The sequence below is a fragment of the Molossus molossus genome, unplaced genomic scaffold, assembly GCF_014108415.1.
Source record: "Molossus molossus isolate mMolMol1 unplaced genomic scaffold, mMolMol1.p scaffold_m16_p_6, whole genome shotgun sequence".
NCBI lineage: Eukaryota > Metazoa > Chordata > Mammalia > Chiroptera > Molossidae > Molossus > Molossus molossus.
Window position 1 is genome coordinate 73590833 of NW_023425399.1, and position 23330 is coordinate 73614162.

Here is a 23330-nt window from a genome sequence, read left to right on the forward strand (position 1 = left end):
GGAACAGAACAGAGAACCCAGAAATGGGCCCAAGACATTATGCTCAATTAATATTTGACAAAGGTAGCAAGAGAATGCAATGGAATAAAAATAGCCTCTTTAATAATTGGTGTTGGGAAAACTGGACAGCTACATTAAAAAAAATAAATCTAGATCACCAACTTATATCATACACAAGAACAAACTCAAAATGGGTAAAAGACTTAAATGTGACTCATGAATCCATAAAATCCTAGAAGAAAATGTAGGCAACAAAATTTCAGATATCACATGCAGCAGAATTTTCACACCTAAGGCAAGAGAAACAAAGGGAAAAAAATAGTACATGGAACTACATCAAACTAAAAATCTTCTGCACAGCAAAAGAAACCACCACAAAAATGGAAAGGGAACCCACTATATGGGAGAGCATAACTGCCAATGATAGATCAAATAAGGGGTTACTTTTCAAAATATATAGAGTATCACACAACTCAACAAAAGAGAGACAAAGAATACAATTAAAAAATGGGCAGAGGACTTAGAGACATCTCTCCTAACAGGACATACAAATGGCCAAGAAACATGAAAAAATGCTCAACGTCACTATTTGTCAGAGAGACGCAAATTAAAAAACAACAATGAGGTCTCACCTCACACCTGTCAGAATGGCCACCATCAACAAATCATCAAACAAGTGCTGGCAAGGTTGTGGAGAAAAGGGGACTCTAGTACACTGCTGGTGGGAATGCAGAATGGTGCGGCCATTATGGAAATCAATACGGTGTTTCTTCAAAAAATTAAGAATTGAACTGCCATTTGACCCTGTGATCCCACTTCTAGGAATATATCCTAAGAAGTCTGAGACACCAATCAGAAAGAATATATGTACCCCTATGATCATAGCAGAACTATTTATAATTGCTAAGATCTGTAAACAGCCCAAGTGTCCATCAAGAGATGAGTAGATAAAAAAGCTGTGGTACATATACACAATGGAATTCTATGCAGCTATAAGAAAGATCTCTTATCCTTCGAGGTGACATGGAGGGACCTGGAGAGTATTATGCTAAGCGAAATAAGCCAATCAGAGAAACACAGATACCACACGATTTCACTTATTTGTGAAATATAATGAATAAAATAGACCCAGAGACATAGAAAGAAGTGGGGTTCAGATTGACAAACCTCAGAGGGGAAGGGTGGGTGGGAGGGAGGGGATAAGCCAAGGAACTTGTATGCATATATGTATGACTAATGGACAGACAACAATGCTGGGGTCGGGGGATCTATGGGGGATAAAGGAGAAACATCTGTAACAAAAATAATTAATAAAAACAAATATAGAATTGAAAATAAAAAAGACAAAGCTAGATAAAAAAAAAGAAGGGTAGCAATATCTGAAGAAATAATGGCCAAAAATGACCCAGAGTTTAGAACAAGAGTCTTCAAACTGAGTGCCCTGACCGTGAATCTACCCAATAACTTCTCCGTCCATGGAACAACGCTCAATCCACTGAGCCACACCAGCAGGACTCAAATAAATTTAATTTTTTTTTCTTTTCTTTTTTTAAAACCCTCACTGGAGGTTATTTTTTCCCATTTATTTTCAGATAGAATGGGAGGGAGGAAAGGGGAGGGAGGGAGGGAGAGAGAGAGAGAGAGAGAGAGAGAGAGAGAGAGAGACATCAATGTGAGAGACACATTGATTGGTCGCCTCCTGCAGTACTTTGACCAGGGCCAGGGACCGAACCACAAGCAAGGTATGTGCCTTTGACTAGAATCAAACCCACTCTCTGGTCCAAGGACCAATGCTCTAACCACTGGGAAAAACCAGCCAGGGCAAAAAATATTTTTAAACTTTTGTGCTATAAGCAATACTATGAAAAGAGTGAAAAAACAACTCACAAAATAGAAAAAATATTTGTAATTTATCTATTTGAAAAAGTATTTAGCAAATATTTGATCAGACATTGCTCCAGAGAATACATAAAAATGGCCAATAAGCACATGAAAAAATGTTCAATGTTACTAGTCATTAGGTGAATTCAAATGAGAACCACAATGAGATATCATTGCACCCTTAGGACGGCTATAATCAAAAACATAATCATAACAAGACTGGCATGGAGGGAGAAAAATTAGAACTCTCTTACATTGCTGGTAGGGTTGTAAATGGTGAAGTCACTTTGGAAAACAGTCTGGAGTCTGGCTGTTTTCAAAATGTTGTTTAACAGAGTTACCAGGTATCCAAGCAATACACTCATAACCAAGAGAAATGAAAAATCTGCACAACAACTTGTGATTGGATGTTCATAGCCGCATTATTCATAATAGCTAAAAAGTGGAAACAACCCAATGTCCATCAAGTGATGAATGGATGAAACAAATGTGGTATATCCATTCAACTGAGTATTATTCAGCCATACAAAGGAATGAAAAACTAATACATGCTATATAACATGAATGAATGTAAAAAAATAATATGCTAAGTAAAAGAAGCCAGTCACAAAAAGACCACATGTTATATGATTCCACTTATATGAAATGTCTAGAACAGGGAAATCTATAAGACCAAAAGTAGATTAATAATCGCCTAGAGTTTCAGGTGGGAACAGTATAAGAAGTAACTGCTAGTAAGTATGGTTTGCTTGGGGTGGGGTGGAGAAAATATTCTGAAATTAGATGTGGTGATTAAGGCACAGCCTTATGAATATAATAAAAACTATTTAATTGAACACTGTTAATGAATGAATAATAAGTGAATTATATCTCAATAAAGCTGCTAAATATATATATACAAAACAACACTACTCGCTCAAATGGGACCCTCCATTACCCAAAGAAGACTTAAAACATTTCTCTTTTGTCTTACCTTTTAAGGGCATCTTTGAGTTCAGGCACAGAACGAATACACTGAACTGTAGCATTCATGTAGCAAGTATTACCAAGGTTTGTCAATCCACATGGTAATTCCATCTGTTAAGAAAAAGAAGTTATTTTTATAAAATGACATAGCGTAAATCATTATAGTTCATACTTTAAAGCAAGTATAATTTACCAATTCATATCAATTTATATTCCACCTTTACCCTAAAGTCCATGTTTTATTTCCCCAACAAAAATTTTTCCTTGCATCATACTAACAATCATTCTGTTTTAATTCCTTTATCAAAATTAATAAAAGGACAGTCATCAATCCTGCCCTCTTTACATGCTTATCATTAAAACAGGGTGTCACAGTATTTGTAGAACACTTCCTTAAAAAAAAAAAAAAGCAATGCTACTATATAAATGCTGGGTGATAAAAATAACATTTGACATGTGTATGTTGCCCAGTTTCTAAACCAACGATGCATTTAAATTAAGAATAGCCCAGCCAGTGTGGCTCAGTAGATTGAGCATCATCCCAGACTGAGAGGTCCCAGTTCAATTCCTAGTCAGGGCACATGCCTGGGAGGCAGCTGATTGATGTTTCTCTCTCATATCGATGTTTCTATCTCTCTCTCCCTTCTTCTCTCTCTCTCTAAAAAATAAATAAGTCAATACTTTGTATGTATTTTCAACATGGAAGGTTTTAAAATTTCAAATTCCCAGCATTTAAACTACTTAACCTCTTTGAGCTTGTTTCCTCATAAAAATAATAGTAAACACTTAAATAGTGCTGACTACCCACCAGACTTATATTTATTACAGATATTAATTGACTTTATAATGTATTATCGATTATAAAACTCGTTAATTTCAAAATAATAAACATGCATCTTGATATTAACTATTAAATCTTCAAAATATTCATATGCTACTTCTGAAAGGCACCTTAGTAACTGCACTTCTGAAAAGTAGTGGTCATATAAAATGTAGTTTCTTACAGCAGATGCTAACTGCTCTTCTGTCATATCTTCTACGAAGACAGTTTTAGCTGAGGGTTCCTCAGGAAGAGCATCTGCTGACCCCATCATTAGTAGAGTTAATCCCTGTTAAAAAAAAAAAAAATTAATCTCATACAAGGCTCAAAAGTTGATCATTTAAAACAAAATTTTTTTTCTTTATTGATTTGAGAGAGAGAGGAAGTGAGAGGGAGAGAAACATAGATGAGAGCGAACACATATTGGCCATCTCCTGCATGCCCCCCAATGGGGTTCGGGCCCACAACCTGGGTATGTGCCCTAACTAGGAATCGAACTGGCAACTTCTTGGTGCATAAGTCAATCAATGCTCAACCATTGAGTCACACCGGCTGGGCAAAAGTCGATCATTTTTATGTTCAATGAAAGAAGCCAGACATAGAAAAACACATACTGCATGCTTCTATTCGCCAGAAAAGGTAAATTTATAGAGACACAAAGTAGATTAGGAGTTGTTAGGGCTGAAGGTGGAAATAGGGAATGACCTTAAATGGACATGCATTCCTTTCAGGGTAATGGAAATGTTCTTAAATTAGACTGTGGAGAAGGTTTCATAGCTCTGTAAATACACTAAAAATCATTAAATTGTTTAAAAACTTACTAGTATGCTTCAAAGGTAACCAGCTTATCAGCAAAAAGACACAAGAGAACTTTTTAGAATGGTGGAACTGTGATATCTTGATTGTGGTGTGGTTACATGACTACACAAAATTAACCAAATTCATCAAACTATACACTAAAAAAAAGTAAATTTTACTGTATAAAAATTATAAATCAATAAAGTCAAAGGAAAAAATACTGTCATAAGCAAAGTTGAGAATGTTTACATACTGCAGAGAAGGAAATTCTTCAAATGAGCATTAACATTTAATGGCATAATTTTTTCCCACAACAAATAAACTAAGCACTAAGATTCTTTCTGAATATCTATTATGTAACTATAACAATTATTTACATTTAAATAGAAATATTTTGAGAAGATTGAGAGCTATATTACTGGAAAAAAACATCAAACCAAACACATACGTTCAAAATACTAAATTTTATAATTGAATTGAATACTTATATTCAATATATATGTAACATTACATAGAACAAAAGACCAATGCAGACACTGTCACCCTAAATCTCATAATCCTGAAATGTGAACAAGATTTTACTTAGTATTTTTTTTTTTAAATCCTCAACTGAGGACATTTTTTTTTTATCTTCACCCAAGAACATTTTTCCACTTTTTGTTCAAATAGAGTGGGAGGGAGAGAGAAAGAGAGAGAGAGAGAGAAACGTGAAAGGGACACATCGAGTGGCTGCCACCCGCACGAGCCAACCAGGGCCGGGGACAAACTGCAACCGAGGTACGTGCCCTTAGCGGGAACTGAACCCCGGTCTCTCTAGACCGTAGGCCGCTCTAACTGCTGAGCCAAGTGGGCCAGGGCTTACTCATTATCTTAATTGGAAGACATTAACACATGAAACAAAGAAAAGAAGAAGGAGGTTTTTAATTAATAAATTTCTTATCCTCACTCGAGGACATTTTTTCATTTTTGTTCAGATCGCGTGGTAGAGAGAGAGGAATAGAGGGGGGGAGAGAGAGAGAGAGACACTGACGTGAAAGGGACACATCGAGTGGCTGCCTCCCGCACGACCCAACCAGGGCCGGGATGAATCGCAACGAAGGTACATGCTGTTTACCAGAATCAAACCCACAACTTATTGGTCCACGGGCCGATACTCTAACCCCTGAGCCAAACCGGCCAGGGCAGAAAAAAGGTTTTTTAAAAAAAACAGAGTAGAGGTTTAAAAAAACAGTAAGATAAAATAAAAATATTTACATGAGGATTAAAATTAGGAAATTATCCCTGGTTCAATTTGAATTCCCAGTCAAGGACATGTACACCTGGGTTGCAGGTTCAATCTCCGGTGCCATGAATAAGGCAACCAATCAATGTGTCTGTCTCACATTGCTGTTTTTCTTTCTCGCTCCCCGCCCCCCTCCTACTCTAAGTATCGATGGAAAAATATCATGGGAAGTGTCCATCAATAGATAAGTGGATAAAAAAGCTGTGGTACATATCCACAGTGGAGTACTATGCAGTTGTAAGAAAGAAAGATCTCTTATCCTTTGAGATGACATGGAGGGATCTAGAGAGTATTATCCTAAGTGAAACAAGCCAATGAAAGTGAAAGACAAACATCACATGATCTCACTTATTTGTGGCATATAATGAACAAAACAAGCTGGTAAACAAAACAGACCCAGAGACACAGAAGTAGGGTACAGACTGACAAACCACAGAAGAGGGGGATGGGGGGGAGATAAACCACAGAACTTATATGCATGTATGCATAACCATGGTCATCATAAACAATACTGGGGGCTGGAGGTGGGGTAAGATCGGGAGGAGGGTGTCAATGGGGGAAAAAGGAGAAACATCTGTAACAAAAATAAGAAAAAAATTTTAAATAAAGAAAAATATCCTCCGGTAAAGATTAACCAAAAAACAAAAAGGAAATTAATAAGGTCAATGAATTCACAGTCTTAAAGATAACCTATGTTGAAATCTAATAACCCTCATTCTATTAGCTGTTATTTTTACTTAAAATTTTCCTTTAAATTTGTTTTGATTGAATGACTTTAGAGAGGAAGGGGAGAGAGAGAAACATCAATTTGTTGTTCCACTTATTTATGTATTTATTGGTTGATTCCTGTATGTGCCATGACCAGGGATCAAACTCACAACCTTGGCACTTCAGGATGATGCTCTAACCAACTGGCTACGCAGCCAGGGCTTTACTTAAACTTTTTATAAAATAATAATAAAGTAGTACTAAGCAATCACTAAAAAATCCTTTTCCACCCTGGCCAGTTTGGCTCAGCGGTTAAAGCGTCGGCCTGTGGTCCAGAGAGACCCAGATTCAGTTCCCACTAAGGGCATGTACCTCGGTTGCAGTTTGTCCCCGGCCCTGACTGGGTCGTGCAGGTGGCAACCATTCGATGTGTCCCTTTCACGTCGATGTTTCTCTCTCTCTCTTCCTCTCTCTCCCCCCACTCTATCTGAACAAAAAACAATAAAATGTCCTCGGGTGAGGATTAAAAAAAAATATATATATATACACACACACACCTTTTTCCAAAGACAACTGTCTCAGGAAATCCAACTATTTAAAGAATATATTAGTGCCCTGCTGGTGTGGCCCAGTGGATGAACTGGGCCATGCACCGAGAGGTTGCCAGTTCAATTCCCGGTCAGGCACACTCCCAGGTTGTGGGCCAAATCCCCAGTGAGGGGCATGAAGGAGGCAGCCAACTGATGTTCTCTCTCATCAATGTTTCTTTCTCTCTCCTCTCCCTTACTCTCCCTCTAAAATCAATAAACAAAACAAAACAAAAAAACTTAATATATTAACGAGAGCCAATCAGAAAATACAATAGAAAAAGAATACCAACAAATATCTAAGAGAAAACATAACAAAAAATACGTAATAAAAAATATAAAGTTCTAGTTAGGGATATTAAAAAAACGCCTAAATAAACCGAAGGACATGACAGGTTTCTGGACTGGATAAAATATTGTAAAGATATGATTCCAAATTATGATCCAAATTTAATGAAATTCCTTTTTCAAACTTTATAAAATCTTTTAATTTCATGTATTTGTTGGAAACTATAAAATCTTTAATTCAAGTCGCAAATTCATTCCCATAACAGTAGTTAAATTTCTGAACAGCCCTGGCCGGTTTGGCTCAGCGGTTAAGAGCGTCGGCCTGCGGTCCAGAGAGACCCAGGTTCGGTTCCCGCTAAGGGCATATACTTCAGTTGCAGTTTGTCCCCGGCCCTGTGGGTGGCGGCCACTCGATGTGTCCCTTTCATGTCAAAGTTTCTCTCTCTCTCCTTCTCCCTCCCTCCCGCTGTCTGAATAAAAAATGTCCTCGGATGAGAATTAAAAAAAAATAATAAAAAAATAAAGACCACAGCAATACCATTTACAATTATTAAGAAAATAGATCATACACCCAGCCAGTGGGGCTTAGTGGATTGAGCATCATCCCATGAACTAAGAGGTCCCAGTTCAATTCCCACTCAGGGCACATGCCCAGGTTGCAGGCTCCATCCCCAGTAGGGGATATGCAGGAGGGTGCCAAATGATATTTCTCTCTCACATCAATGTTTCTATATCTCTCTCCCTTCCTATCTAAAAAATCAATTAAAAAGAACTTATTTTAAAACAAAAAGGCCCTGGGGGCGTTTGGCTCAGTGGTTAAAGCATCGGCCCACAGACCAGAGTGTCCTGGGTTCGGTTTCCGCTAAGGGTACATACTTGGGTTGCAGTTTGTCTCCGGCCCCAGTTGAGGTCATGTGGGTGGCAGCAACTCGATGTGTCTCTCTCACATCAATGTTTCTCTCTTTCTCTTCCTCCCGCTCTCCCTCCCACTCTATCTAAAGATAAATGCAAAAATGTCCCCGGGTGAGGATTATAAAAAGTACAAACTAGAAAATATACTATATATAAACACCTAAAAAGAAAAACCAGCAAGGCAAGCACACAATAGAAAAATGTGCAAAAGAGTTAAACATAAAAAGCTTTTAAAAATTAATTAAGCTTCTGCTTTAAGAAACTAGAAAAAGTATCTATTAACGCCAAAGTAAAAGGAGGAAATAAAACAAAGATGGGAAATCAATAAAATAATGCAAACAAAGCTGATTCTTAGGGGGTGGGACTCAATGAAATTAACAAAGCTCAGAAATCACAATTTGCAAATACCAGTGGAAAAAGAGAGAACACAGCACTACAGATTCTAGAATTAAAGAGTATATTATGAACTTTCCTTTTTCCTTGTTGCTTCAGAGACAGCAAGATGGGTCACCAGCAACTCTACTGAAGCCAAATGAGAAAATTCAGCCAGGATTCTAGTTCTTGCCGTTATCTGCTCAAACCTGCACGATCTGATTCAGAAATACAGCCTCAATATGTGCCGCCAATGTTTCTGTCAATACTCAAAGGATACAGGCATCACTAGGTTGGACTAAGTGAACTTCCATGAATGGATCATGCAAGACATCTACCTTACCACAGAACGCTCTCTTTGTACATAAAAAAAACTTCCAATTTGTTGTTGTTGTTAATCCTCATCCAAAAATATTTTTCCATTGACTTTCAGATAGAGTGGAAGGGAGGAAAGGAGAGAGAGAGAGAGAGAGAGAGAGAGAGAGAGAGAGAGAGAGAGAGAAACATCAACTGGTTGCCTCCCGCATGCTCCCAACTGGGGATCAAACCTGCAACCCAAGTACATGCCCCTGACCAGAAATCTACATTTATTTAGTGACTCTTTGGTCCGTGGGCCAATGCTCTAACCTCTTAGCCACACGGCCATGGCTTCAATAATTTTTTAAAAGGGTATATTATGCCAGCCCTGGGTGGTATTGCATAGTGTTTAGTGCATTGGCCTGCACACCAAATGGTTGAAGGTTTAATTCCCAGTCAAGGGCATGTACTTTGGTTGCAGGTTGGATTCCCAGCCCAGGTCAGGGTGCGCAGAAGGCAACCCATCAATGTTTCTCTCTCACATCAATGTTTGTCTCCCCTCTGCTCCCCTACCTTCCACTCTCTCTAAAAAAAGTCAACGGAATAAATATCCTCAGGTGAGGATTAACAAAAAGAAAGAGTATTTATGCTAATCAATTCAACAACTTAAATGTAATGAACCAACTCCTTAAAAGAGGCAAATTACAAAAACTGGTATAAAAGAAAATACAGTATCTGAACAGTCCTACATTTATTTAAAGACACTGAATTCCTTTTTTCTTATTTTATCCTCTCCCGAGGACATTTTTCCATTTTTGTTCAGGTAGAGTGGGAGGGAGAGAGAGGAAGAGAGAGAGAGAGAGAGAGAGACATTGATGTGAAAGGGACACATCGAATGGCTGCCACCCGCATGGCCCCACGTGGGGCCAAGGACAAACCGCATTGGAGGTACGTGCCCTTAGCGAGAACTGAACCTGGGTCTCTCTGGACCGCAGGCCAACAATCTAACCGCTGAGCCAAACAGGCCAGGGCAAGACACTGAATTCTTTATTTAAAGTCTTTCTGCCCTGGCTGGTTTTGGCTCAGTGGTTAGAGTGTCAGCCCGTGGACCAATGAGTCACAGGTTCAATTCTGATCAAGGGCACGTATCTCAGCTGTGGTTCGTCCCCAGCCTGGTTGGGGTCGTGTCACAGGCAACCAGTCAATGTGGCTCTATCGTATTGATGTTTCTGTCTCTCTCTCTCTCCCTCCCTCCCACTTGATCTGATGATAAATAGAAAAATATCGAATGAGGAATTAAAAAAAAATGTACATTAAAAAAAATAATAAAATCTTCCCACAAAGAAAGTTCCAAGTCTGGAGGCCTTCACTGGAAAAGTCTACAAAATACTTAAAGAAAAAACAATGTAAACTCTTCCAGAAAAAATGGGAGGTAGAGATGCTTCCTAATTCATTTCATAAGGCCAGCATTACACTGATAGCAAAATTAGACAAAGACAATTCAAGATAACCACAAACCAGTATCTCTCAGGCAAAGACATAAAAATCCTTAAAAAATACTACCAATTAGAATCTGACAAAATATAATAAGGAAAATACAGCCCAGCCAGTGTGGCTCAGTGGTTGAGCGTCAACCCATATACCAAGAGGTCACCGGTTCAATTCCCAGTCAGGGCACATGCCCAGGTTGCAGGCCAAATCCCCAGTGGGAGGCATGCAGAAGGCAGCCAATAAATGTCCTCTCTCATTGATGTTTCTATCTCTTTCTCCCTCTACCTTCCTCTCTCTCTAAAATCGATAAAGGAAAAAAAAATCTTAAAAAAAAAATACATAATGACCAACTGGGGTATATCCCATGAATATAAAGTTGGTTTACTATTCAAAAAATGAGAGTGTAGCCGTGGCCGGTTTGGCTCAGCGGTTGGGGCATCGGTCGACCTGCAGACCAGAGTCCTGGGTTCAGTTCCCACTAAGGGCACGTACCTCGGTTACAGTTTGTCGCCGGCCCCGGTTGGGGGTTGTGTGGGTGGCAGCCACTCAATGTGTCTCTCTCACATCGATGTTTCTGTCTCTCTCTCCCTTCCTCTGCCCCTTCCGCTCTATGTAAAGATAAATGCAAGAATGTCCTCGGGTGAGGATTAAAAAAGAAAAGGTCAGTGTAGTTCACCACATTAATAGATTAAAGAATAAAAAAATAAATGATCATTTCTGCCCAGCCAGAGTGGCTCAGTGGATTGAGCATCATCCCATGGACTGAGAGGTCCCCGTTCAATTCTCAGTCAGGGCACATGCCCAGGTTGCAGGCTCAATCCCCAGTAGGGGTCATGCAGAAGGCAGCCGATTGATGTTTCTCTCCCACATTGATGTACCTATCTCTCTCCCTTCCTGTCTAAAAAAATCAATAAAAACACTTTTTTTAAATAATCATTTTGCCCCGGCAGGTATGCTCAACAGTTAGATTGTTGGCCTGCGGACCAAAGAGTCACGGGTTCAATTCCAGTCAAGGGCACGTACCTCAGTTGTGGTTCGTCCCTGGCCCTGGTTGGGGTCGTGCTAGAGGCAACCGGATGTGTCCCTCTCACATCAATGTTGTTCTCTCTCTCCCTCTCTCCCTCTCCCTCCCACTCTAGCTGAAGATAAATAGAAAAATATCCTTAGGTGAGGATTTTTAAAAAAGGTCATTTCAATAGATATAGAAAAAGTATTGAACACAATTCAACTCCCATGAATTTTAGCAATTCATGTTAAAAACTGTCAGCAAACTAGGAGAAACAAATTTCCTCAACCTATGATGAATATCTGTAAAAAAAATCTTCTAAGACTGGAAACTTTCCTCCTAAGATCAGAAAAAAGCAATGATGTCCACTATCAACCATTTCTACTCAATACTGTGCTAAAATCCTAATCACCAGTGCAAGAAAGCAAGAAAAAAAAGAGAAATAAGAAGTATAGAATTAGATAAAATAAAACCTTCTTCAGTGCTGATGACATAATTGTATACCTACATTATCCTAATACCTACATATCTAAGACACTAATAAAATCAGCAAAGTCATAGGATACTTGGTCAGTATATAATTAATTATACTTGTATATGCCAGTGAAGTAAGTCAATAAAAAGAAATAGCAGTCATAAAGACTGGAAAGGGAGAAAGAAGTAAAGCTGCCTCTATTTGTAGATAACATGCTATGTACACAGAAAAATCCAATGGAATCTAAAAAAACTACTAGAACTAGTAAGTGATCTTATATTAGTAAAATCATAGGATGAAAATATACTGTATTTTTATCATCTAGCCATGAACATTAGAAAACAAATTTTAAGTATCATTTTTCAACAGCTAAGAAACATTAACTTCTATGAATCTAACAAAAACCATGCAAAACCTCTATGCTAAAATGATAAACTACAAAACTGCTAAAAATATAAAGACCTAAACAAATGGAATAGTATGCCATATTTAAGAATGTTAATACTTAATACCATTATGATGTTCATTCTTCCCAAAATGAACTACAAATTCAATGCAACCTCACACAAAATTCCAGGAGTCCATTTGTAGAAATTGACAGACTTCTCTAAAATTATACAGAAATGCAAAGGAGCTAAAATAGTCTCAAAGAAGAAACAGTTGGGAGAACTTACACTATCTTATTTACAGACCATAAAGCTTTAGTAACCAAGACCATGTGGTAGTGATGTAAGTTTATCAAATATATCAGTAAAACAAGAGTCTAAAAAGAGACCTACAGCTGATTTTCAAGAAAGTCTCCAACACAAGTCAATAGGAAAAGGAAAGTATTTTCAACAGATGCTGCTGGAACAACTCAATATACACATGGAAAAAAAGGCATTTGAACTATATTTTGATATGATAATTAGGAAACTGCATTATAATAGAGTTTTTAGTATAATACTTACATTTTTTATTTTGATGTTCCCCCAATCATCATCCTGTTTTAAAGACAAATTAAAAAACATTTAATCACCCCTGTACAATCTGAACATAATCTAATAATCAACTAATTTTAAGCGACTTCAAAATAGAATTTTATGGTCAGATTTTATTTAAATTACTGTAATCAGCCTGGGCAGTGTGGTTAAGTGTACTGAGCATCGTCCCATGGACTGAGAGGTCCTGGTTCAATTCCCAGTCAGGGCACATGCCAGGGTTGCAGACCCAATCCTCAGTAGGGGGCGTGCAGGGGGGCAGCCAATTGATGTTTCTGTCTCACATTGATGTTTCTATATCTTCCCTCCTCTCTCTTAAAAAAAAAAAAAACAAACAAAAGAAAAACAATAAAAATCTATTTTAAAAAATTAGTGTAATCAAAGTATTTTTAAAAATGACATGCAGTCCTAACAATAATAAATCTATCAATTGCTTAAACTACATAAGACACAATCTAAAAGACAATAAACTTGGCAGCACCAAAAGTACTAAAAAACACCTGATTAATGACAAATGAAAGATGCTAATTTTTGCATGTTTTTAACCAACAGAGCTAATACTACCTTAGATGATAAGAATGTAGAGTAACATTAAATAATGTCTAATTAGGATAATAATAGAACTTATCTTCCAAATCAAAAGACTTGAGAAAGTATTATTAAAAATTATACCAGGAGAGCCCTGGCTGGTGTGGCTCAGTGGTTAGTGTCAGCCTGTGGACTGAAGGATCATCGGTTCTATTCCCAGTCAAGGGCACATACCTGGATTGCAGGTTCAATCCCCAGCCCCAGTCAGAGTCATTTGGGAGGCAACCAATTGCTATGTCTCTCTCACATCAATGTTTCTTTCTCTCTCTCTCTCTTCCCCTCCCCTCCCTTCCACTCTATATAAAAATCAATGGGAAAATATCCTCAGATGAGGATTAACAACAAAAATAATACCAGAAGAGTGAACAGAACTACCCGATGCAAACTAACCCTTAATAATACTTGCCCTGTCCAGTGTTTCCCAAGTACTAAATTTCACATCTATGAAACAATTAATCAATATTTTTACTTCAACATGTTCAATCAAGATTTGTTTCTTAATGCTATGATTAGTTCACAGATATATTGGCCTACTGAAGCTATGCCCTTCCCTTCACAGAATAAAGTCAGTTCTATATTACTCCTTTTGTTTTTTCGGAAGGTGCCAAGCACTCAATCTGCTTCCCTTTGGTGGTGTCACGAATTAACCCAGATCTACTTGCCTTGTAAATCACATGTTCTTCTGGTATCTTACTGTATCTTACTTAAAGCTCTCATGTTGTTTCCTCATTTACAAAATATATAAAATACATTTACTTTAATCATCTTTAAAATATATACAGTTGAGAATTTTTAAAAAATAAATAAAAGAAAATCCGGGCATTGTCCTGTCCGGTTTGGCGCAACAGTTTGTCAGCCCTTGGACCAGAGAGTCGTGGGTTCAATTCCAGCCAAGGGCACATACCTTGGTTGCAGTTCTGTCTCCAGCCCTGGTCGGGGTCATGAGGGAGGCAACCAGTCAATGTGTCTCTCTCACAGCAATGTTTCTTTTTCTCTCGTTCTCTCTCTCTCTTCCTCCCTCCCTCTCACTCTATTTGAAAATAAAAAACTATATATCCTCAGGTAAGGATTAAAAAAAAAAGAAAAGCCTGGCACAAAGCAAGTATTCAATAAGTGGTAGCTATTAGCCATCAGTTTCATTTAATTAGCATTTTTCTATAATTCTCTACAGTACATCACCAGTTCAGGCATACCTTGTTTTAATGTGCTTTGCTTTACTGTGCTTTGTAGATATTGTATTTCTTTTACAAGACCCTCCAGCAAAAACCTTGAATCTCAGAAAGTGATTATCATTATCTAGCAATAAAGTTTTTTTTAATTAAGGTATGTACTTTGCTTTTTTAGACATAATGCTATTGCACACTTAATAGACTACAGTACAGTATGAACATAACTTTCACATACACTAGGAAACCAAAATATCTGTGACATGCTTTACTGTGATATTCGCTTTATTGCAGTGTCTTGGAACCAAACCTGCAATATCTCTGAGGTATGCTTGTACTCAGCTCAGCAGAAATTAGGTTATCAGTGACCAAAAGTTCATACTGCAAGGTGGAGGGGAAATAATGTTTCTTCACCAACATCTGTTTTACTGCCCAGCTGACAAGGGTGGCCAGCCCTTATCTCTAAAATTAACTATATAGCTTTTTAGCATTTCATATCTACTTTCTTAAGAAAGTATTTTATTATAACTATACTTATATAGCCGATGTGGCTCACTGGTTGAGTGTCGACCCATGCACCAAGAGGTCACCAGTTCAATTCTCGGTTAGGGCACATGCCCAGCGTTGTAGGCCCAATCACCAGCAGAGGCATTCAGGAGGCGGCCAACTGATGTTCTCTCTCATTGATGTTTATTATTTCTCTCTCCCTCTCCTTTCCTCTTTCTCTAAAATCAATAAAGAAAAAAAATTAAAACTATATCTATACAGTATTACAAATAACAATGAAGAAAATAACTTTGCATCTTTTTTTGTGGCCTTTTATCAATGATGCTAGTAAGCTTGAACTCTTAACTGTAGTCAATATGATCATTCCAAAGGAACTTGGAAAAATTAAGTTTCCTCTTTTTATAAACAAAAAAAAAGAAGTTTTTTTTTCTTCCATCTCCTGATAGATGTTAGATAGCAATTACTCTTAAGAGAAAGAAGCTTGCCCTGGCCGGTTTGGCTCAGCGGTTAGAGCATCCGCCTGCGGTCCGGAGAGACCCGGGTTCGGTTCCCGCTAAGGGCACGTACTTCGGTTGCAATTTGTCCCCGGCCCTGGTTGGTTGTGCGGGTGGCAGCCACTCGATGTGTCCCTTTCACATCGATGTTTCTCTCTCTCTCTCTTCCTCTCTCTCCCTCCCACTCTGTCTGTACAAAAAATGGAAAAATGTCCTCGGGTGAGGATTAAAAAAAAAAAAAAAAAAAAAAAGAGAAAGAAGCCTGCCCAGATTGTATGGCTCAGTGATTAAGCGTCGACCCATGCACCAAGAGGTCACTGGTTCGATTCCTGGTGAGGGCACATGCCCAGGTTGTAGGCCTGATCCCCAGTGGGGGGCATGCAAGAGGCAGCCAATCTATGTTCTCTCTCATTGATGTTTCCATCTCTCTCTCCCTCTCCCTTCATCTCTGTCTAAAATCAATAAAGAAAGTAAATAGAGAAAGAAGCTCTTTTTCAATGGGTGGGATGCAAGAAAGACCACAAGAAAATATTAACAGTTTTCCAGTATTTCAGAACTGGGGCTTTGGTAAAGATGTTGAAATATTTTTTAATATCCACATTCAAATGCATGTAAAAAATACATTTTGTAGTAGTCTTTTTACTAAAAAAAAAAAAAAAAAATCTACCATACTGTTCCATATTTTTAACAGAAATAAAAATTTCCACCCCATAACAGAAAATCACTAAGAAAATACAAATAGATTTTATAATAGTCTAAAAATAAAGGAATACATTTAACACACCCTCCTAGGAAAATATATTCAAACAATACAAATAAATGGAAGTGCTCCACTGCTCTGATCTACAGAGGCATTAATTAAAAGTGCATTTGAAAATAAAAAATTTAATTATGCTTTTATAATATAATGTTTGAAATGGCTAGAATGTTCCTTCTTACACTGACATGAATAAAACAGTTGTAATCCCATAACTATATACTCTCACAAATTAAAACAAAAAAACTCAAATGCTACATTTCACTAACTATATAATAATAGTATATAATGAAAGTATGGACTAAGTTTTACCTTCAATGTTCCTCCTTTCACCATAACTTTCTGTCTGGCTGGCTGGACTCCAGTCAGTGCAAAAAGCTGAGCCTTGAACACCATTGGAGGTTCATCAGTATTCAATTCTACACCTTCAAATTTCTCCTTTCCCCACTTCACAGTAACTGCAAACAAACCATAATTTATTTTTTTTCATTTACAAAATAGAAAGACTTAGGATTTAGAAGGCTAGTTCTTGAAAGCCAAACTATGTCATTCATCTTTTTATATTCATAATGCCTATACTAATTTTTAACTGGATATTTAACTGGATCTAATCCAACTTCTCATTTGATAAATAAGGGAACCAGCAGTAAGAGAAGCCGGTTGATTTCCTAAGGTAAAAAAACACTTGTTAGTAAATACTCAAGTCTTCTGAATCCTACATCAATAATCTCTGCAAAATATGATCACACTGAAATATTTCCCAGAATAAGGTTCACAGACTTCAAAATGTATTAATGTATTTAGTTTAGCAGTGAACAAAATCTACGTATTGTTGGAATAGAGAGGAGAAAGAAAGGTTTTTGAAAGGTAAATGGAAAGGAAAAAAAATTGGGAGAAAAAAGTATATTTAAAACAAGGAAAATTCTGCATTCTAAGAATTGAAAAGTGTAGCTCTTTCTCTTCCAGTCCCAGGAGCTTTGGGAGCCACGGGCTTTGGTGGAGAGATGGCCAAGTCCAAGAACCACACCACGCACAACCAGTCCCGAAAATGGCACAGAAACGGCATCAAGAAACCCCGATCATGCCCTGGCCGGTTTGGCTCAGCGGTTGGAGCATCAGCCTGTGGACCAGAGTCCCAGGTTCAGTTCCCACTAGGGGCACATACATAAAAAAAGAAAAAGAAACCCCGATCACAGAGATACGAATCTCTTAAAATGGTAGACCCCAAGTTCCTAAGGAACATGCACTTTGCTGAGAAGCACAACAAGGGCCTGAAGAAGATGCAGGCCAACAATGCCAAGGCCATGAGCACACGTGCTGAGTCTATTAAGGCCCTTGTAAAGCCCAAGGAGGTCAAGCCCAAGATCCCGAAGGGCGGCAGCCGAAAGCTCAGTTGACTTGCCTATATTGCTCACCCCAAGCTTGGGAAACATGCTCGTGCCCACATCGCCAAGGGCTTCAGGCTCTGCTGGCCAAAGTCCAAGGCCAGGGCTCAGACCAAGCCCCAGGCTTCGAGCAGCTGCAGCTCAGGCTCCTGCTCCCAAAGGTGCCCAGACTATCACAAATGCTCCACAATAGAGGCTTCTGTCTGGCGACGTGAGGACAGAAGGACTGATTTGACCCCTAGGCTGCGTCTACATGGAACTGGTGTCCTCCTGTGCTATCTGTGCGAATAAATCTGAGGCAGAAAAAAACAAAAAACTGCTGACGTAAGAATTGAAAAGTGTAGTTCCTTAGCACAGGATGGTCAAATAGTAAAAATTCAAACATATATCTAAATCACTAAAAAATATTGAAATCCTACTTCACAGACATTCAAATGGCTATTTGCATTTTTTTTTTTAATCCTCACCCGAGGACATTTTTGCATTTATTTTCAGATAGTGAAGGAGGGAAAGGGGGAAGAAGAGGGTGAGAGAGAAACATCCACTGGGCACCACCCACACAACCCCAACCTGAGCCAGAAACAAACTGCAACCGAGGTACGTGCCCTTAGCGGGAACCAAACCTAGGACTCTCTGGTCCGCAGGCCAATGCTCTAACTGCTGAGTCAAACTGGCCAGGGCTCAAATGGCTACTTGAAAAAAGAAAAGAACCCTGGCAAGTTTGGCTCAGCAGTTAGTGTCAGCCCGCAGACCAGAGAGATCCAGGTTTGGTTCCCGCTAAGGGCGCGTACCTCATACCTCGGCTGCAGTTTGTCCCCGGCCCCTGTTGGGGTCATGTGGGTGGCAACCACTCGATGTGTCTCTCTCACATCGATGTTTCTCTCCCTCTCTCTTCCTCCCTCGCTCCCTCCCACTCTATCTGAAGATAAATGCAAAAATGTCCTCAAGTGAGGATAAAAATAAAAAATAAATAAATAAAAAAGAAAAGAGCCCAGCTGGTGTGGTTCAGTGGCTTGTGCATCAACCCATGCACCAAGAGGTCTCCCTTTGGATTCCTAGTCAGGGCACATGCCCAGGTTTGGGACTTAGTCCCCAGCAGGGGCATGCAGGAGGCAGCCAACGGATGTTTCTCTCTCACATCAATGTTTCTCTCTCACTCTAAAAAAAAATCAAAAACACATTTAATAGCAACAAAAAAACACTAGCTTTATGCCAGACACACAAGTGGTCATTAAATTTTATGGCCCTTACCTTAACCACATAAGAATCTGGATATTTAATTTTCTACCAAAACTTATAAAACAGTACTTTAAATGTTCTCATTTTAATATAGGGCTTTTTGTAGAACCTGAAAATACTGATTCTCAATAGAGATATCAAAAGAAGAAATCTACTTCAATTCCCCCATTTTGAAAATAAGGAAGCGTTTGATTAAATATTAAAGAAACTCAATTTTTGAGATACACGAGTTTGGTGAATACTGGTATTTTAAGGGGAACAAAAGAGAGTGGTTGGTTTTGTTGTCTGTGTGTCTAAATATTAGACACACAGTGTTTTAGACCTCGGTGTTTAAGTATTAGCCTACAGTAGGATTTATTGCCATTAGTTAATTAGTGCTCCCTTAACTCTACATTGCAGAAATGGAATATTTCAAGTATCATTCTACTGTTATTGTGTAATTACTGTACTGCTAATAATTACAGAAAGGTTGAGCAATCATTATTAAAGCATTCAAGATTCTAGAACATCAAGAATCCATCTCAAGATTAAACTTCACGTTTGTTTCATATCATTCTTTGAAAATGTTCAACCTGCCCTGGCCGGTTTGGCTCAGCGGTTAGAGCGCCCGCCTGCAGTCCGGAGAGACCCGGGTTCGGTTCCCGCTAAGGGCATGCACCTTGGTTGCAGTTTGTCCCCGGCCCTGGTTGGTCGTGCGGGTGGCAGCCACTCGATGTGTCCCTTTCACATCGATGTTTCTCTCTCTCTCTCTCTTCCTCTCTCTCCCTCCCACTCTGTCTGTACAAAAAATGGAAAAATGTCCTCGGGTGAGGATAAAAAAAAAAAAAAAGAAAGAAAATGTTCAACCTTCAATAAAGGAATTATGATAGTCAAGTATGGCCAAAGAATCGCATACCCATAGCCAAGTGAAGCCACCACATAATCTTAGGTGCCATTTTGGATCGGACTAGGAAACAGGAAGGTTCATCAATGAAAAATGTGATGGCCGGCCAATCCCTTAGACTACCATCAGGCAAAAACCTGTCAAACGCCAATCAAAAGGAAATGATGCCCGCGGACACTGTATTCATCTTCCTCACAAACCTAACACTAAGCTTTGGACACAGAAAGTTAATACAATGTTTAGTGAAATAAAAAAGAAGTAAAAAAAAATACGTTGCAATTTGCCTTGGGATAGAACAGACATTGGTACAAAAGGGGGGGTGGAGCAAAGGCAGCAAGAAGTAAACGAAGAGAAGCTACTGAGGGAAACTCCATGAATGACGAAAGCTAATCTTACATCTCGGGTCCCTCCATCCTTCCCTTACTTCAGGAGTCCCTCCTTGCCGCTCCTTCCACAGCTACCACTGATGAACACGAGGAAATCCCACTACACCTCCCACCTGATCCGGGTGCCCCAGGACACACCCCACCTTCCCCTGCACACCAGGACAGCGCCAGAAACTATTCTGCAGAGTCACCACTCCCAGAGGCCGACGCTCGCGGCTTCCCATCTCCACTCCCGCTCCCACCCCACCCACCAGGCGGCCCTGGAGAGGGCGCTCCTCCGCGTTGCAGGGCTCGGACAGGCAAGGAGAAGGGGGCCAGGCTCAACTGCACGCCGCAGACACCCTCGCCCACGCCTCCCCGTCCCCTCCCCCGCCCGTGCTCGGCTCAGCGCCCGCCCTGCAGGCCAGGCCTACTCAGAGGCCTGCGCTGGGGAGGACTGCGGGACGCGAGGCGAGGAGGGAGCTCACCGGAGTAGAGCGGCATGGCGGGGCGAGAGGCAAGGCGGCGGCGCAGGAAGGCTGGGCCTGGCAAGGGCAGCGCAGGGAAAGGGACGCGAAGAAGCTGTAGCAGCAGCCGAGATGGAGGCGCGATGTTGGCGGCAGCTCGGGTGCGACGAGGACCTCATTCAAACCGGCCACTGGCGATGACGCAGCAACACGCAGTTCGCCCGCAGAGCTAGAGGAAGGGAGGAGCTGAGCTTCGAGGCGGGGCCTGGAGGGCGGAGAGACCAGCGAGGTGGGAAGGAAGCCGGGAGAGGCGTCGGCGTGAGAGACCCCGGCGCGGAGCGGGGACTCGCTACCCCTGCGCCACTACAGGTGGGCGCCTGCGCACTTACAAGCCACCGCCCCGCGCCCACCGCCACGTGGGCCTGGCCCCGCCCAGTCTGGCCGCAGGTGGGTAGGAACCTGAAATTTTTGCGGCTGTATTTTTTGAAAGTCTTTTCGCCTATTTTCGAAATGGTGGGTCAATACAGTCGCGCATTTTTGTTGTTAATGTAGCCAGTAGTAGAGCTGAGAGACTACTTCCCCCACCGCTCAAATCCACCTGTCTACTAATGAATGAGAATGGCTAGCCCTCCATTTAAGTATTTTTGTGGCAAAAAGAAACATGACCAAATTTGTTTACGACACACTCCTCTTTTGGTACAGCTAACATCTGGCGTCATTGGGGGACCTGGGGATCTGAATTTAAGACATAAGGGGCAAAGTAAGGATGTCGAATGATGCTAGTAATAAAAGGAAGCATAAAAGAAAATTTACAGCCCTGCTGGTGTGGCTCAGTGGTTGAGCATGGACCTATTGCCAGTTTGATTCCAGGTCAAGGCATGTGGCCAGGATGTGGGCCTGATCCCAGTGGGTCATGCAAGAGGCAGCCAACTATGTTCTCCCTCACTGATGTTCCTCTCTCTCTCCCTCTCTAAAAAATCAATGAAGGGGGAAAAAAAATTTTTTTTTAAAGAAAAGTTACATACCTGGCCTTCCTCTATGTCAGCAAAAGCTGTGGATGATAGCAACCTTGCCCCACATAGCATGTTCTGCTAAGCCCTGGACTATATGTGTCTGATGGATAGAATCCTCTGCTTAAGATTGACTTTTTTTTTTTTTTTTTTTAGAGAGCAAGGAAGGGAGAGAGAGATAGAAACATTCATTGGCTGCCTCCTGCATGCCCCCCATTGGGGATCGAACCCAATGTGTCCTGACTAGAAATGGAAATGGGACCTCTCAGCCCATATGAGGATGCTCAATCCACTGAGCCACACCTGCCAGGCAAGGTTAACTTCTTTAAATAAGTATTATATTGGTAATATCTTAACCTGAATGTTTGTAAATAAATAAATAATGTGTAAAAAGGTGGCCAAATATCAGAAAGTGAACTACCTACCATTTACTGCTTTGACTGTCCCTTCCTCATTTGGTCAACAGAACTTGAATCCAACTTAAAAGTCTCCATTTAATGCTCTTTCATATACACTTGAAGCCTATTCCTGCAATTGCCCTTTCTATCAAGTAGCATTACATTGTAGCTATCTGCTCCTCTTATTTAAAAAGTATATATTGAGTTCAAGATACTCAATACAGAAGCTGTAGATACAAAAATGAATCATCTTCCCAAAGTGGCTCCGTGGTTGAGCTTGAACCCATGCACCAAAAGGTTGCTGGTTTGATTCTCAGTCAGGGCACAAGCCCAAGCTGTCGGCCAAATCCCCAGTGTGGGGGGGGCATGTGGGAGGTGGCCAATTGATTGATGTTCTCTCTCATCCATGTTTTCATCTCTTTCTACGTCTTCCTTCCTTTCTTGCTAAAATCAATAAAGGAAAAAACAAAGATGAATTTACTAGGAGTACTGAAATATGACTCTCTGAGTTAGTCAAATCTCTTTGTTATAAACAACAGAAATCGGAGAATGTAGATTGGTAGAATGTAGGATAAGCTAACAGAATCAATAGAAAAAGCAGCAACCCAGGCATATATATTAGGTAGAAACCAAGGGGTGCAGACACCAGGGAACATAGGCAAGGTCATATCACAGGAACTGTCTGGATACTGCTGCCACCACCTCCATGAGTAATTTCTAATTCTGTGTCTACCTCAGTCCCTCAAGATTCCATAACCCAAAGAAGAAGGTATAATTGGCAATTGGCCAATGATAGGGAACAGAATGCCTGGCTCTGCCTCCCCACCCAGACACACTGGGGTATGGGGCATGGGCTGCCCAAAATGGAAGAACTATGTATTAGTTTCCTATGGCTGTTGTAACAATTACTATAAATTTAGTGGCCTGAAACAAAACACATTTATCATCTTACAGTTCTAGAATACAGAAGTCCAAGAATGGTCTTAGCCTTACGGTGTTGGCAAGACTGCACTCTTTCTAGAGGCTCTATGGAAAATTCATTCCTTACCTATTTCCAAAACCTAGAGGCTGCCCACATTCCTTGTCTCATGGCCCATTCTAGCAATGGCACTACTCCAGCCTCTGCTTCCATCCTCACAGCTCTTGCTCAGACTCTGATCCTCTGCCTATCTCTTGATTACACTGACCTCACCTAGATAATCAGGATA

The 23330-nt window shown here is 40.1% G+C and overlaps 1 protein-coding gene and 2 pseudogenes across 2 annotated transcripts in view; 2 read left to right on the forward strand and 1 right to left on the reverse strand.

Moving 5' to 3' along the window:
- The window catches only part of USP14 (ubiquitin specific peptidase 14), a 56764-nt gene extending 35852 nt beyond the window's left edge, over positions 1-20912 (reverse strand). Inside the window, exons 1-5 of one of the 2 annotated variants that reach the window (XM_036244049.1) lie at positions 20736-20912; positions 16688-16833; positions 12834-12866; positions 3852-3956; positions 2855-2958 (exon numbers count right to left, since the gene is read on the reverse strand). In XM_036244049.1, the coding sequence (XP_036099942.1) occupies positions 2855-2958; positions 3852-3956; positions 12834-12866; positions 16688-16833; positions 20736-20751 (404 nt within the window). In that variant the 5' untranslated portion in view covers positions 20752-20912. Of the gene's footprint in view, positions 1-2854; positions 2959-3851; positions 3957-8714; positions 8833-12833; positions 12867-16687; positions 16834-20735 lie in introns of those variants that run through there. The other variant, XM_036244050.1, reaches the window with a different exon arrangement.
- LOC118618129 lies at positions 8745-8916 on the forward strand (annotated as a pseudogene).
- LOC118618128 lies at positions 17371-17953 on the forward strand (annotated as a pseudogene).
- Positions 20913-23330: the final 2418 nt, after the last annotated feature.